This window comes from Solea senegalensis, linkage group LG4 (genome assembly GCF_019176455.1).
Source record: "Solea senegalensis isolate Sse05_10M linkage group LG4, IFAPA_SoseM_1, whole genome shotgun sequence".
Taxonomy (NCBI): domain Eukaryota; kingdom Metazoa; phylum Chordata; class Actinopteri; order Pleuronectiformes; family Soleidae; genus Solea; species Solea senegalensis.
The window spans coordinates 3,567,875-3,585,439 of record NC_058024.1 but is presented as its reverse complement, the minus strand read 5'-3'; the positions used below and the strand labels follow the sequence as shown (position 1 = coordinate 3,585,439).

Below are 17,565 nucleotides of genomic sequence, written 5' to 3'. Positions count from 1 at the left end.
ATTTCACTCTGTGTGTTCTTAGAGCTGCACCCTCAGGATGGTGCTGTAAATAAAAATAGTTTGTTCAGTTGAATAATGGAGAATAACATGGAGCAGGGGTTTGGTGGAGATTAAAGTGACTTTATCCGTCACAGCTTTTTATAGCAACACGAAGGACCTTTGATGTCATTTTAGAGCATCAATCCTAAATCACAAAACTGTGCTGCACTGTTTTTCCTAAAGATGAATCAGGCCATTCATTTGTGTGCTCTACCATCAACACAAATAAACACTTACAGTATATGGAGCCCTGGCTCTGTACTGTATGTGTCAGAGCTGGTCTGGGACAGGGGGCGGCTGAGCTACGAGGAGCAAGTGCCACTCAAACTGTACAAATATTCATAAACATGGGAGAACAGCACACGATGAGCAATCTGAAAATGAACAAAGGGAAAAGGCTGAGTATTTATACACGCGAGGAAGAGAGAGACGACTAGACACAGGGGAGACTAGTTAGTCTGTCAGTCTGAGACGCATCACACACCAGCGTCATCTCCATTCTTTTCCACTATAGTATAGTATAGTATGTATATATATACATATATATGTGTATATATGTATATATATATATATGTATATATATATATATATATATATATATGTATATATATACTATATATGTATATATATACTATATATGTGTATATATGTATATATATACTATATAGAACTATATATATATATATTGTATCTTTTAAATATGTACATATATGTATTGTATTATACAATGACAGTGCGACTTTAATATCAATCTAAAATTCAAAGTCAAAATAAATAAAACATTTATAATATTCAAACTGTCAGGTCAAAACATTTACATTAAAAATAAAACAAATCTATTGAGTGTGATTAAAAAACACAACACTAGTAACTTCAAGACAAAGATACCGTCAATAACAACAGGAGCACCCATCATCACTTACATCATTATGCTAAAAGTTTATCATGGGATTATTGAACCAAAAAAAAATCCTGCCTACTAACTTTAAGGGAGCTCTCATCCAAACTATAGGGCCACACCTGACGCCTTGTTCCCTCCCACTTCCTCAGCATATTAATCTGGAGGCCGTGCTAAACACTAGCATAACACACAGTCCATCTGTGTCAGTGTGAGGAGGCGTGTGGAGAACAGCAGCAGGCTCAACAATCCAATGATCTGTGCAGATGACAAACTCCACCCTTGGCATCGCTGACTCACGCTCTCCTCACCGTGCCAAATCACGACCCCTAGAATTGCCATGGTTGTTGTTTTCCTCTGTCACTACCTGGCACACTGTGCTTGGCATTTTCAAAGTAATTAATGCTGGTACGCCTCCAGTGGCAGTGAGCTCAAGAGCGTCCATCGACGAGCGTTTGGTTAGAAATGTCCTGCATTGTGAAAGTTAATAATGCTGATCATGTTGATCCTGCTCTCACGCGGGGGCCAGCGTCCACAGTTTTTTATCCACAGGGAAACAGACCACCTGTGTGTTTTAGTGTACACAACTAATACACGATCAGGTTAAATGATGATTCCTAATCCCACATCTCTCTTGTGCTGTGAGACTGTTTGCTCTGTGCGTTCTACGATTGTGTTTCTGTGATTGTACACATTGTCACGTATCGTGTGCGCGTGCTCAATGTCTTCTCCTCCAGTTATAGTGTATGTGTGGAGCGGCGCCATTTTCATCTCATAGAGCACAAAGTGCATCGTCTCCAGGCACTTTCACAACATGACGGAGAGAAACCCGACTATTCACACAACGAGCAAACACTAGGCAAAAACTCACACATGTGCAGCATCTGCCTCGACCGGTTGGGGGGGAAAGGAAAAAATTATGGAGAGTTATAGGTTTCAGTGATGACATATTTATACAACGACAGTGTCACTTATACAAGCAGCAGCAGAGACCGTTGATTAAAAAAATGACACCAATATCAACTAGAATTATAGCATAATATTAATGACAATAACACTACTGCTAATGATAATAATAATAATAATAATAACAGCCTCGCAACTGGATCTGGATCCTGCAGAGAGAGAGACACAGAGAGAGAGGACAAGGTTAATGACATGTCATGAAGCCATATTCATAATCATTTCCCAGGGTGCACTATGTGACACATATTATTTTACTGTTAAAAAAGAACTATATCTATCAGGCAGATGATCCGCGGTGAAGAAAAAGAATATTTAATATCTAAAAGTGTTTAAAATGTTAAATTCACTGACTTTGGAGCAGAATAATAACAGGACATCACATCGAATGGATCTCAATATACAAACATTAGTCCAGTTCTAAGTTCTTTTCATATGGACTAAATATTTTATTGACTGGAAAACGTGTTAATGTTGATTTAGTAACGATTTAGACAATCATGGGAGAACTGGCACTGGGACCAAAACCTGGTCCTAATGAGGCAGAACATCATTTCTGTGGAACTGGTTAAGTTTAGGACTAACATTTAGATTGCACTTAGGTTAAGGTTATGCATTAATTGGTTAAGTTTAGGAATAACACTTTTTTAGACTGCAGCTCCCCCAACCTTGAGGTTTTCTTGTTAGTTCCATAATTATAGCAGTAAATATAACATTTCTTTTCGACTATTGTTACAAAATGAACAATATAAAGCTTCAGAACACTACATTCACCTGCAGTTTAGGCTGAATGAGAGGTGAACACGCTGTTTCCCCAGAGACAGAGAGACAGAGCGTCAGGCTGAGTCATGGAGACGAAGGCTGCAGCAGCTGCACTGTTGTTGTGTGAGGGCTCAGCAGCCAAGGTCAAAGCAGCCAACATTTCATTTTCATAAGTAATATATACTCCACATATGATAGTAGTTTACATTCTAATACCAAGCGTAAACATTGTTAATCGTTTAAAAGAGAGTGCCTTGCAGTTTTTGCTTCTACATGTTTCCCATCCAAAGACATGTGCTTCTACCCAAAGACTTTTCATGACTGTAACATGACACAGGAACACAAGATAAATACGTGTTTATACTGTTCTGTACTGTAAACTTCATGGTGGGAGGAGCTATAGGGTGCATACAGTTACTGAAGAGACGTTACCTGCTGTTTTAATGCAATTTCATTCTTACAGTCGCAGTAGGAAAACTCATATTGTGTTACACTTTCTGTGTTTTTCCCTTTTTTAAGTTTTATTTGCAGGATAGCTGCTTTTTTTTTTTACATGAAATCCTGATGTATCCAGCCTCAGTTAACAATACACAACAGTATACAGTAAAAACTGTTATTCTGATCTTAGTAAAAAGCGTCTGTATCGTATTTTATTTTTAATATTATTTTTTATCTCTATAGAAGTTTCCATTCTAAGCTGCTGTTCACTTGGTGACACACGGCTTCTCCAGCTCTGCATCAGTAAATCTGTGATCGACCTCATGGTCTACTTCACAGAGACGTGAACGCGCACTCGCCAGGATAAATGACACCTGACTTGACCAAGCCACGCCTTCTCATCCTGGTTAGACGTTGAACTTAGTAGCATAGGTCAAGAAATCCTGGATATCTTAATTGTACTTTTGTGCAACAGGCCTCTGAATGTGTTACCAACAAGGATCAGAAGAGACATCAGAAGAGACATATGTTTCCCATCTCTTCATAATATGTGTCTTTAATTATTTCCATCTTGAAAAAGTCATAAATAATATCAATCTAATCATCTACTGTAGGAATATGTATGTTTGAACCACTTTATAATTGTGGCTTTCTTTCCTGCTACACTTTAAATGCCTGATAATCTGAAGAAATGTTAACCTTTAGTTTGGAGGCCTGTGATGTGACACTGTCACATACTGTATGTGTATGTATAACGTATGTGGCAGTGTGGTCATTTGTCATCGTGTACGTGTGTGTCTCCCTCTCACACATCACGTCATTCATGCAGCCCGCCCCTTCGTTTTTGTGTTACCAGTGTTATGTGTGTGTTTGTGTGTCCAGCCAGTGTGCTGCAGGCCATGGCCGTGCTCGTCTGTGCCGAGATGTACCAGGTGAAGCGTCTGCAGCACCTGTGCGAGGTGTGTGTGTGCGCGTACCTTCAGAGCATGCCCAGCAGAGAGCTGGCATCCACGGGGATCAGCGTGGTCCGACTGCTGCGCCGAGCAAAGGTCAGTGGTCAGCTCCAGTCCCAGTGTCCACTCTCACAGACTCAGAGAAGGTCAGTTCAGGTCAGGGCTGAGTGTATATGAGAATTAGTGACAGATATACAGACTTATATACACGTGATATACAGACTTATATACAGGTGATATGCAGACTTATATACAGGTGATATACAGACTTATATACGGGTGATATGCAGACTTATATACGGGTGATATACAGACTTATATACAGGTGATATGCAGACTTAGGTGATATGCAGACTTATATACACGTGATATACAGACTTATATACAGGTGATATACAGACTTATATACGGGTGATATACAGACTTATATACAGGTGATATGCAGACTTATATACAAGTGATATACAGACTTATAACGGTGATATACAGACTTAGGTGATATGCAGACTTATATACGATATACAGACTTATAGGTGATATACAGACTTATATAGGTGATATACAGACTTATATACAGGTGATATACAGACTTATATACAAGTGATATACAGACTTATATACGGGTGATATACAGACTTATATACAAGTGATATACAGACTTATCTACGGGTGATATACAGGATATACAGACTTATATACAAGTGATATACAGACTTATATACAGGTGATATACAGACTTATCTAATGGGTGATATACAACCTTATCTACGGGTGATATACAGGATATACAGACTTATATAATGGTGATATACAGACTTATATCAGGGTGATATACAGACTTATATACGGGTGATATACAGACTTATATACGGGTGATATACAGGATATACAGACTTATATACGGGTGATATACAGACTTATATACGGGTGATGTATATAAGTCTGTATATCATCCGTATATAAGTGTACGGGTGATATACAGACTTATATACGGGTGATATACAGACTTATATACAGGTGATATACAGACTTATATACAGGTGATATACAGACTTATATACAAGTTATATACAGACTTATATACAGGTGATATACACGTGATATACAGACTTATATACAAGTTATATACAGACTTATATACAGGTGATATACAGACTTTTGATGGATTGTAAGTTCAGGCTGCTGTAGAAACATGGCCTCTGTAAATCAAAGCCAGTACAGTACATATAAAAGGCTTATTCCTGGACAATGGAAATCAAAGGAGTTTTACTGTATTACACACTGTTATTATTATTATTATAGAAACATAATTATGGTAAGTACTGTATATTAAATGTCCTCCTAAATGTGAAGCATGAAACATGGTGGTCTTTGTGTGTAAAATAGCATGGACTGCACGAGTACTTGATGAAGTGATGTAATATCTTTGTTCATTTTCTGTAACATCCTGTCACACGTAAAGCTAACTTGTCAGGTCATATATCATTGACACATTTCTAGTGTAACACAATAAACCAAAACAAACCTACTAAATGTTACATACCGGACCTTTAACGGACTCCTCAGTGACTCTATAACTCAGCAGAAAGTGACACACTTTCAGTGTCATCAAGGTCATTTAATGTGGAACATAAACTCTTATCTGTTTATCTCATTTTGAGCCCTGCAGCCTTTTTGTGCTCAGGCCACTTCATCAAACGCATTGTGACCGATTTAATGTGAGAACAGGAGCAAACCTTGAGGAGATACTTAGTCTTATCATGTCTCTTAATCTGCTGTGTTTGATTCTTAGTGCCACAATGCTGAGCAGCTGTACGTCTGGCTCCTGCACTTCATCGCTAACAACTACCTAATCTTCAGCCACAAACCCGACTTCCTGGAACTGTCAGGTCAGTGTGGAATTATTTTCTTTTTGACACAAATCTGTGACAGTTGCAAGTAATGATTATGCAAAGTTAAACTGCTGCAGAGATTGATTACACAATTAAGCTTTTCCTGCTGTTTCCATCTTTCATTACAGGGGTTTTTATTTCAGAAATAATGAAATGAGAGCGGCTGCAGGCTACTTAACACAGCATGTGTAGTTGGTCTTTGATAGAAGTTAATGAATAACAGGCCGCACAGTGTCCACTAATAAAATGTGAGTTAAAGCATGATGTCGCAATTCCACAGAGCTCTAAATTTGCATCGTTTTACCATCCATTCATCATCTACCGCTTTATCCATGGAATTAGATTTTTGCCAGTATTATTAAACAACACTTTATGAATTGAGAAAACAAAAATGAACCGCACAATCTAAATACACAATTCAAAGTAGAGCCAGTGGGAATATGCCATAATATGGTGTGTCCTGAGTCATGAAGAACATAAACGATTAAACTGTTGATTATTTTATTTTTCTTGATTAATCAATTTTTAGTTGGGTCCTAAAAATTAAAAATAAATGTTGGCAATTGTTCCCCAGACCTTCTGAAAGATCTTGTTTTGATGATTCAGTGATTATTTAATGACTTTGACTTTGCTATGTGGAGCAAAGAAAACCATTATTAAATGTTGCAGTAAATGTTTTAATGGTTAAAAACAACAACACTCAAACTGACGAATCCATTATCAAAATAGTTTGGATACTTTACACCAGGGTTGTCAAACTGGTGGCCCGTGGGCCACATGCGGCACACCACTTAATGTCATTTTATAATGAAAACATGGCCCACGACCCCTCTTCTTCTACGAGGTGAATATAATACTTTATGTTGATATGGCAGTGTTTTTATCATAATAACAACCAAATTTGCCTGTAACCATTAAATGTATTACACTTGGCATGTATATTTAGGCTTTTTAATTACAGTTATCCACGTCGCCATTTACTACATTTGATTTATTTCTGTTTTTGTGCATCATAAATATGTTTTTTATTATGAAGTGTATAAAAATAAGCACTTTTACTTTGAAATTCTGTCAAATATCATCATGAATATCTTATATACTCTCACTAAACTGAAGATTTGCTCCTGGATCAACAAATGAAATGACCAGATACTCATATACACTGGTGGATTTACAAAGGATAATAATTATAAAGATCAACAGCAACATTGCTCTGGTTGAACACTTTTTATTGTCATACACATACACGCAGGTTTATCTAAGGTCATTGGACGGCTCCTGTAAAGGCAATAGTGAAGTCAAAGGCCAGATTAAGGACACATCACTGTTGCTCTTCGCTTGGTGTAAAAGAGTTGTGGGTTGTTTCATAGCAACTGTCCAAGATGTGAGGGTTTGATTATGCAGCGACTGATATTATTGTGTGTGTGTGTGTGTGTGTGTGTTGCAGAGGAGGAGCGTGAGCAGGTGGAGAGGCTCCGCTGGCCGTCGAGAGGCTACCTGCAGGAACTCAGTGAGTATCAGCAGCGGCGGCGCAAACTACGCAAGTCCCGCTGCATAGTCATGTGACCCCCCCACATGGAGGCCAGAAGCCTGTGAAGAAGGAAGGGAGTGGAGTCAAGAGGAGGAACAATGACAGAGACCACACTCATCGACAGGAGCAACAAGAAGAAAACATGGTTAAGACTCCTGCACTGACAGGACAGCATCGTACGCACGGTATGTTCAGCAGTGACATACAACACTGTGACACGCCGCTCTTTCCTGTGTGTGTGTGTGTGTGTGTGTCCTTCACATAGAGACTACTCCATCATGGGAAATACATAACGCTCGATCCTTGAATCCCAGAGTGAATTTAAAATGACTGCCTGGCCACTGGCCAAAGCTTCAGAGGAACATGACGAGATTTCTATTGCTCGTACAAAACGGTGGATTACAAAGACGAACGCTGACAAAAATGGATCCATTCCAAGTACAAATATGTATTAAAGTAAAGACGGCACACCAGGACCACGTGTGGACCGATCCAAACCACAGTGACCGGTTCAAGGAGGAGGGACAAAAAAAAAACGACGACATCTCTGTCTCTCATGTTCGCTGGACACGGGACGGCTCCATGTCTAATTAAACTCACAATGACACACGATGCATCTGTGTCCCCGTAAGTCTCAAAATTATGCATTTGTTAAAGGGATATTTCAGGGTGTTTTTCTTTTAAAGTGTGGAGGTATGTTGTAGTGACACATTCACTTGTTCACTGAAAACATGGTTCGCCTCATTAAATCTTCACCAGCTCAAGTCTGCAATATCTTAAGAATATGGTCACTTATGGTTAATCTCGCTGTTAGACAGCCTTTTTAAGACCACAAATGGATATTTGCTTTGTAAATCCCTCACTCCTCTGCACTTTCCCCATCACTACGTTCAAATGTGTGAATTGTTGACTTCTGTAATTGATATCATTCTTCTAAAATGACCCGGTGAGCTAAAAACACTAAACCTATCCCTGTGTATATAACCGATGAAGAGATCACAGACTTTAGCTGGTGCTGATTTTATTAATGACTTATAATTCACTGCACTTATTAGCTAACATGACTGATGTTTGGCTGAATGCTTGATTATGACTGATTAATATTTAGTTATTAAACAGACTGTAAAGGTGTGCGGTCAGTTTACCAGCGTGTAACCTGTCAGAGAACATTTAACTGCAGTTACTGACAGGATCACATCAACAAATGATCATCGCCAACGTCAGTGATGAGACGACTCATTTCTGCAATAAATAAAGTTGTATGGATTATAGAGGTTTTATCTGGTGTCAGTCAGTAAACTTTAAAAACACTCGTCATGTGCAGAGCAACAGACCTGCTGTTTATCCATTGAATTCCATTTCTTTAATTAGACTCCATCAGATCTTTAATTAGGACATCAGTGAGTGTGTCACAGCCAAAACTAACAATGCTAGATGGAACAGCACTCACAACGAGAACTGACACCAGATCTCACAAACCAGGACAAACCACACCTCTGCAGCTTAACATGAAGGAACAGTACTTCTTTTATATAGTATATACACATATGTATCTGCAATAACAGGTCACTCTGTGTCACACAACCAAGCAAACCAGCCTTTTTGTAGCATTGACGGGAGTGTGTGTGTGTGTGTGTGTGTTAGTCTAATGAATTACTCATATTCATATATATGCCGGTTCAGACGTGGTTTTCACATCCATCCTCAGTGATCCGATCACATGTGGACAACTCTCAGTACAACAGTGGGTTAGGGTTAGACTCCCGTCATTGAACCTGGATTAATGCACCCCGTTTAATGACTCCCACGTTACAGATGTGTGTGATGTCTGTGTGTCTACAACGGTGGGCTGAAAAGTTCATAGACTGACCATGATGTAAAGGTCCAATTTGACCAAATGTGGTTTATTTTTCATCATGGTCTCTCCTGTGGTCTGCATTCTTCTTCCATTGGTTACCATTGGGCTCTCATAATGATGATCAAAAAAAGTCCCCCCAAAAGTCCTGGATCTGCTTCTAAACATGACAAGTTCTCCTGTGGCATGACCAGACTCATGTGCTTTAGTTCAGGGGTCAAAGGCTGTGGGGGTCATCGTGTTTTCTTGGGTGGTGACTGTGGCAGGACAACATCTTCCCTACCCCTGTTAATTCACCTGCCCACTACTGCACAGTTGATAAGGCTGGAGTATCGTCTTGTTACGTATAAATGTCCTTGTAGGCTAAACCCCTTTTTCTGCAGATGTTTGTTGAATCCATGATGCCAAATTTTGTCCATGTTCACAGAATGTCTGTAGTACTAATCTAAGTTCTCAATTAGCTATGAAATGTGGGTTGATCTGGAAGGATTAGGTGAACAATGCAGTCAGTATGACAAAAGGCTGAATTGAATGCACACAGAGTTTCATTGCTCTGGCATTACTCCTTCTTAGTCAGCCTGTGAACTTTTGTTTTTAGCCCACCATCGTATGTGAGTGACAGGGGGAGACAGAGGGAAGCTTAAGTCAAGTAAAGCTCTTCTCACATTGCTGTACCACAACATTTCAACCTGTAGAAGAATAAATCACATGACAATCAGGATTCATTTTGTGTTGATGGCTATAAACAAATCAGCAAATGGGTGCTGATCTGTGTAAAAATGCTGTGTAATGGCTGCGGGTCACATGACCCCGGGGGAAGAGGCGGGCTCTAATTCGTCTGTGTTCATGTGCTCATGTGTTCAGCTTAGGAATGTGTCCACATTTGTCCTAAAACCAGGTCTGAATGTGGTTTCTGTGATCAGATCTGGAGGATGCATTGAGGCTGGATTGGGAGCATTCAGACTCTGAACTTGATGGGATCACTGGAGATGGTTGTGAATACAGGACTGAACAGGGTCAAAGATGCCAGGGCGGCAGATGGAAACCTTGATGTTCTCCTTGTAAACGCAGCATGGAGTTTGGATGTGACAAAGAAGGCTGGATTTGGCTGTGACACACTGACCTGCAATAAAGAATTTTGCTGGTGCCGACACTGTGAATATTAGCCCATTTCCCCCCCCCGTAGACACTGAGATGATGTTTGAACCATGTTTAATTGTCAGTGAACACAGTGGACAGAGCCGGGACTCATGAGTAACATGGTTGGACAGAAGATGGAACACGAAAACCACTATGCCTCATGGTTATAACACTATATTTATTTCAATCCTTCGTTCAGAGGCTATATATGTAATCATAATGAGATTATGATTTATTGGTGCTGCAATTATTTTTGTACACTCTATATGGGCATTTAGGGTTTGTTTTGTTGTTGTTTTTTTTACATTTGGAGCAGACAAAATTGTGTCATACTATTTCACAGTCCAGTGTTTCTGTGGTAATGACTTTAAAGGGATGGAGTAATCAGTCATTTATAATGATCATTAATAGTAAAAAAAGAAAAGAAAAATGTAGATCCTTGTTCATCCAGTGTTTGCAGCAGGCTTTGAAAAGTCTATAAATGATTGAATCATTAAAAGAATAGTTGGTTATATAAAGTACTGACACAAGGAACACAAGGAAGGACTTAAGGCCATTTAACAAAAGGCTCACTTAGTAAACATGTACACCTCACCTTAACACAGCCTTCTCTGACTGGAAAGTTTGTAAACCACTCACTCTCTCGCAAGTTCAAATGTATAATTAATTTTGGTGTTTAACTCATTGGCTGCCATTGACCGCTATAGACGTCAATTTCTGCCACTGTGTTGAAAACGGATTGCATTCTTTGTTTGCAACCACAAACCTACCAATTCATGCTGCTCCTGTGACCACATGAGCTAAAAAAAATGACAGACTTTGGTGTGTGAGGGTGACTTCATTTTCCAGTCAGAAAATCTGCCTTTTTTTTTTATTTATTTATTTTTTCAGTTGGTAAAATCATATGTTTCTTGTGTCTCCCCTGAGGAAGCGCAGCTGAAACAGTGGACTGTGAAACGAAGTGTGTCTCTGTGCTGCTTCCACAGCCTGCATGTGGATACACATGGAGCTCATGTGAGCCAGCGTTGTACAGACTGTAGATAACATGACGTCTGACTTTAAATAAAGAAACGTTTTAGAATGAATCCACCACAGACTCCACCACTGTTTGAAGGTTGGGGTTGAAACAAACTATTATTTTCATAATCAAATCATTTGTCAATTAGTTTCTTGATTAAATGGTTTGTATTTATAAAGCGCTTTTCTAGTCTTGATGACAACTCAAAGCTGCTGAACACTACAGTTTTGCCATTCACCCATTCACTCACACTTTCATGCAGCACATCCATGTGCAGCACATTTTTGTGCAACGTGGGGTTAAGTGTCTTGACCAAGGACACATCGGCATGTAGACTAGCGGAGCCAGGAATCAAACCCGCAGCCTTCGAGTTGAAAGACGACTCGCTCTACCACTGAGCTGCCGTCGCCCCTCGGCCCATAAAATGCTAGAAAATGTTGACCCATGTTTTTCAAATATCTGATTCTTTAATGATTTCTTTGTTATATGGAACAAAGAAACCAGAAATTATTCACAAAGAAGCTGAAAAAAAATCTCAGAACTTGTTTTAAGTATAAACCCCCCCATTAATCGATAACTTTAGTTTAGTAAATCGGTAATTAATAATCGATCAGTTAATAATCAATGAATTTTGCAGCCCTAATAGTTGCACCAGTGTGCAGGTGTATGTGTTCTCAAAATCCAGATGCTGCAGTAGCTTTGCCGTTTGCAGAGGATGAAGTTGAACCCTGCGTGGAAACACCTGTATTTCTTTTGTTTCTCTGCCAATTTATTCTGGTGTTTCCTTTAATATCGACCACCTGTACATTTACACCATGTTGTGGTAGAATGCAGAACCAGAGCAAATTTTAGATCCTCTTTATCACAGATCACTTACTTCTTACCTCTCTGAGCATCAACTCTGGGTTCTTTGTCCCTTTTGCTGATTAAATTCTACACTGATATCAGGAATAGTGTGGTTGCATGACATACTGACATATGAATATCAGTTATATATTAAATAGATTCAAAACTAATGTTTTATCACTAATTGCATTTATAAAAAAACAAACCTTTCTACTCCATTGACGGTTATTATGAGAAGACTGGCAGCAGCAAGCATTTAGTTTGCGAACTGCATGTGCGTTTGTAGAAGTGATTCAATTTACCAGAGTCTTTGAATGCATCTCATTAGCTGCTCCCACTGGCTCAACACAATGTGAACCCTGCATTATTTTCACTAGCTCTCATGCTAGTGGGAATAAGTCATTTGCTGTGATTTATATGTCATAGCTGACAGGGGAGCTTTTGATCCACAGCTGTCTCGTTTGGTTAGTTTGTGTAAAGGTGAATTTGAATAAAAGGATTTTAAACACCGATGCCACTTTTGAGCTTACTAAAGGAGGCAACAGTGGATCAACAGCTCCTGTGTGCTGTGATGTTAAATCACTGAATTGTTGTATGGGCTTTTCTTTACAAAAGCAACACTCACTTCAGTTTCCACTGAGTAAATGCTGTCTGACACAGCGATTAAGCAGTGAACATATTCTTAAGCTATTGCAGACATGAGTTAGCTTAGAATTTATTAGATAACCCTTTTTGTTAAGTGTTTACAATTGTTTTCCTCCATCCTTTAGTACAGATTTTATTTACTGCTGTTCATTTTAATGGACACCTTGCTTTATGTAAGAAGACATGGTCCTCAGAGGAACACCTATTTCCTTTTCCTGACTGTTAATAATGTTACACATCCTTCTCTGTACGGTCAGCTGTCTTTGACAGTATATCAGCGTGTGTGTTGAGGTCCTGTACCTGGACAGGTTGGAGCAGGTCACTGCAGTGCTCCAATAGACTGCAGCCTGCTCTTCAGTTTACCACTCTTATGCAGCTCTGCCACATCACTGCCGCCTCCGATGCACTCCTCGCCAATGAACACGCGAGGCACCTACGTTTCAAAGAGAGAAAGGAAGAAATAAGGTGTCGGCTGTCGGTGAAAAACTAGGATTCATATCACAAGATGGAAAAAAAACATTCTACATATTTATTTTATGAACACCAACAATGTAGCGACATGTTTGCGTATGAAAATGAAACAGTTTCCTATCACAATTATCCTGACCAAAAGTTCTGTCATTCACAATAATTAATTCATCTGAAAATGTCTCTAAAACCATGAGATTATTATGCCTTACACTTTGGTCAGGAACAGTAACACATTTTATATTTGAATAGTCATAGTCACTAACTATGATCATCATAAATCCAGGACTGACTGGAAAACAAACCACTAGGAATTGAATGTTGGCAGTTGGACTCACATTAAATATTTTCCCCAGTCATGATTATTGTGATCATAGAAATTCACCATGATCAACTTATTACGAGTGATTTTTACCATGAAGTGCAATCAAATCGTACGTTGTCCTATCAATATTAATGAACTGTTCAGATTTAAAAGCTACATGAGCTTAAGCGTGTGTCAGACCAATGGAAACTATTTATGACACATTCAATTTTTCCTGGAAAACCTTTTAGAGTTTCCAGTGCCAGTGCACCAGACATTTCATTTCCTTCCTTTAACTCCTGAGTGTCCAGGGACACAGAAATATTATGTTGAATCCATTTTAGACAACATAAGATTTCTACCACTAGGTCAGGGAGGGACTTTGACTTCTTTAACAGCATCAGAGCTGATTTAGACGAACATTTCCTGTACATTTCATGACAAGTGGGAGTTGACTTCATTCCAAGTGGAATCCGTGAAACGTCATTGTGGAATATGGAGCAATATAACCTTTGTTTCTTATCAGTGGCATTGATTGATTGATTGTTAGTGTTAGAGTTGTAATTAAACATGTATGTTTCTTTACTAGACTGTTAAGCTTTTCATGATTAAGTTTCACTAACTTTCTTTGGTTTGGTGTACGTGTGATGATGAAGCACAAAATCCCCCTGTTATGAGAGGGGTGTGTCTGCAGTACCAGAGACCGCAGTTTCAGGCGGCTACAGATTTTCTTAACAGCGCCACCAGTTGAACACGGAAGACAACGCTTCAATTCGTTTGCGGTTCCGGCAGTTTGGACCAGACGCCACCGAACATTTAAGTACAGCATTGAATGTGTTCAATGACAATGGACACACACACACGCAGAGAAGGAGAGCGCGTTTACCGTGCGAGCTCCGGTCAGTTCCAGAAAGTAGTCCTGAAGACTGCTCATGTCGCTGCGTCCACTGATGTCAATGGACTCCAGGTGTCCCGGTTTGAACTGATATTTGGATAAAACCTCTTCAGCCGTGACGCAGTAGGGACAGTGAGGCTTAATGAACAGCACCACTTTGTCTCCTTTGATTTTAGTCTCAACAAACTGCTGCGCCATTTTTTGTTCTCAGTCGGTGACGTGAAGAGTGAGTCAGTGAACATCAATGAGAGAGAAGAAAGAAGAAAGAACTGCTCTTTATGTGTGTGTGTGTGTGCGTTACGGTGACGTAGCGAGGGCCTTTGCTTCTTAAAGGGACAGTACACACTACTACATGTCAACCAGAGCTCTGAAATCTCGCATTTCAAGTAGTTCACACGCCACTAGTGCCGTGTTTCCACCGGCTCTACTCGCCTCAGCACGGTTAAGTTGTGTTTCCACTCGCATAGTACCTGGTACCAGGTTCCAAACAAGCTGACTAGGTACTATGCGTGACGTCGTCAGATTGGTCAGAGTGCCGTTACAGGAAGAGACGTACGGCACAGAAATTAAGCCGAACAGTGCTGCTGAAGAGGGCTTTTATTTTTGAAGTATTTGCTTTTACTTTTGGGTCACCTGACTTCCTGTCCTTTACCTCGTTTCTCAGAGGGAAAAAAAGGCGAAATAAATAGTCAAAAAATCAAAATCGGGCCGTTTATTTCAATTTGTTTTTCTCATTTTTCGTTTTTTGACTTTGACAACAAAAACGAAAGAACGGCGTTTTTTCGGGTTATAGTTGAAAACTCAAAACGATTGTATTTCCGTTTTCTCGTTAACGAAAAAACGAACGGTCAAAAAGTACAATATTACATATGTACAGAAATTATAGCTATACACAGTATATACAAGTACAACAGTGCACTCAGGGAAGACAGTATTATAACATACAGTATTGCACAGGAAAAAACTGGGGGAACAAAACAGCTGTTCAGTTGTTCAGTGGGCAATATGAGCTTAAAATCATAACACTATTTCATAATTTTCATGATGATATTTCACAGAATTTCAAAGTAAAAGTGCTTGTTTTAATATGGAAGCATGTATGCCTCACAATCATAGCATTACGATGCAAAATAAATCTAAAATGAAGCAAGTAATTACCTGGACAACTGTCAATTAAGACACCAGAAAACTGATATTTGTAATTTCACATTAATATTTAGTATTACATTCTGTATTATATCAGCTCAGCCACACGCACTGTGTTTAAAAGAAAGTTGTGGGCCGTGCTTTGATAGTAACATGATATTAAGGCCAGTTTGACACCTCTGGTATAGACCTTTGTGTTTGTGATGGTTGGCTGTATTATATGTATGTATATATATGTATATATATATATATACATATATATGTATATATGTATATATATATATATATATGTATATATGTATATAAAAAATATATACTGTATATTTTATATATATATATATATATATATATATATATATATATATATATATATATATAAAAAAAATTCTCTGTTTACTTCATGTCTGCTACATTTAAGCCACTGTCATAGGAGTCCTGATCCTGTGATTTGTTTTATGTTAAGACGAGCACAGGCAGCATTAAACCTGGTTTGCTGCAGACAGGCAGCCGGGCCCGTCCATCATCATCCAGGCATCAGCAAACAGTCTTGGTCACGCTGTCAACTCTGTCCACACCTGGCAGGCAAGAGTTCATCATCAGAGTCTTCAGCTCTAAAACAACAAAGCAGACAAGAGGAACACATTTTGAGGTCAATGGTCAAGTGTGGGATAAAATACAGATTCACAAGATTCTTTTTCTTTACACATGCTTCAATATGTACATATGTATTAGTGTCATGGTGTGGGAGGACACAACAAACATGGTGGAGGCTAATCAATACAGTAAATACACAAAAACAAGTTTCAGTATCAATAAACCTTAGACCAGAGGTGTCAAACTGGCGGCCCACCACGTAATGTCATGTTAAAATAAAAACAAAACATGGCCCATGACCTCCTCTTCTTTTTAACACATCTGCCAACAAGGTGATAGAATATATTATATTATACTTCTTTGGTTTACGACTGTCCACTTTATTATTTACTTAATTTTAGATTTGTTTCTCTGTTTTTGATGTTAATAGACTCATTTTGTATCATAAATGTGTCAAACAAGCACTTTTACTTTGAAATTCTGTGAAATATCATCATGAATATCTGATGACCTCAAGTCAGCCCACAATAAAATCACTGTCACAGAATAAATACACCATCACTCCATGAAATATCAGGATATTTGAACATCCTACAGGTCTCTCAGGTCATTATCCTCGTCTCTCATGTTATATGCAAAGGTGAAAAATCACTGTTAATCCAGGACATTAAGAAACTCTGTAAACTCCAGTAATCTGGGTTCCTGTGGCCAGTAGAGGGCCCCCATGAGCAGCTGGAAGGTCCCACAAGAAACCTGTGCATTATCATAGAGAAATGAGAAGCAGGTGAATCTAAAACCCATTTACAGTTCAGTCTTTGTGACAAATTATTAATCCAATGAGCTAGTAAAAGTTTTTTGATTAACTGGGTTAGATACTAAGCACTGATATTTAAGACCCTACCCACTGGTGGGCACGTAAAATAGAATGAAGATATTTCTCAACTCAGGGGACACTGAGGCTGGGAAGCACAATTCTTCAAAAATACTACCTCTATTCTATTCTTTACACATTGAGGTGACTGAACAAACTGAAATAAAACTCAAGTCGTATTATTTTATGTTCAGTTTGTGCCAAATGTAAATAATTTAATCTAAATCTTACACACTGGACCATTAAATCCTGTAAAATCACCCGCTTTGTCGTCTTCAAAGCGAACAAAAGACGAGACATTTCCCAG

At 38.8% G+C, this 17,565-nt stretch overlaps 2 protein-coding genes across 2 annotated transcripts in view; one reads left to right on the top strand and one right to left on the bottom strand.

The window, feature by feature from the left end:
- The window catches only part of rhobtb3 (Rho related BTB domain containing 3), a 31,211-nt gene extending 22,460 nt beyond the window's left edge, over positions 1–8,751 (top strand). Inside the window, exons 10-12 of the mRNA XM_044023641.1 lie at positions 3,983–4,149; positions 5,846–5,942; positions 7,393–8,751. Coding sequence (XP_043879576.1) covers positions 3,983–4,149; positions 5,846–5,942; positions 7,393–7,511 — 383 coding nt within the window. The 3' untranslated portion in view covers positions 7,512–8,751. The remainder of the gene's footprint in view (positions 1–3,982; positions 4,150–5,845; positions 5,943–7,392) is intronic.
- On the bottom strand, positions 7,158–14,921 carry glrx (glutaredoxin (thioltransferase)). The gene is made up of 3 exons (XM_044023640.1): positions 14,639–14,921; positions 13,281–13,413; positions 7,158–7,535 (listed from the first exon to the last, which is right to left on the bottom strand). The coding sequence occupies exons 1-2, from the start codon at positions 14,843–14,845 to the stop codon at positions 13,300–13,302; spliced, it is 321 nt and encodes a 106-aa protein (XP_043879575.1). The 5' UTR covers positions 14,846–14,921; the 3' UTR covers positions 7,158–7,535; positions 13,281–13,299.
- Between the last annotated feature and the right edge of the window lie 2,644 nt (positions 14,922–17,565).

What these genes read in the sequence shown, in the direction of transcription:
- glrx (XM_044023640.1), bottom strand. Translation starts at nt 14,845, where the DNA reads ATGGCGCAGCAGTTTGTTGAGACTAAAATCAAAGGAGACAAAGTGGTG. An exon ending in AACTGACCGGAGCTCGCACG is followed by an intron (nt 13,414 to 14,638) that starts GTAAACGCGCTC and finishes TTTGAAACGTAG; the next exon opens with GTGCCTCGCGTGTTCATTGG.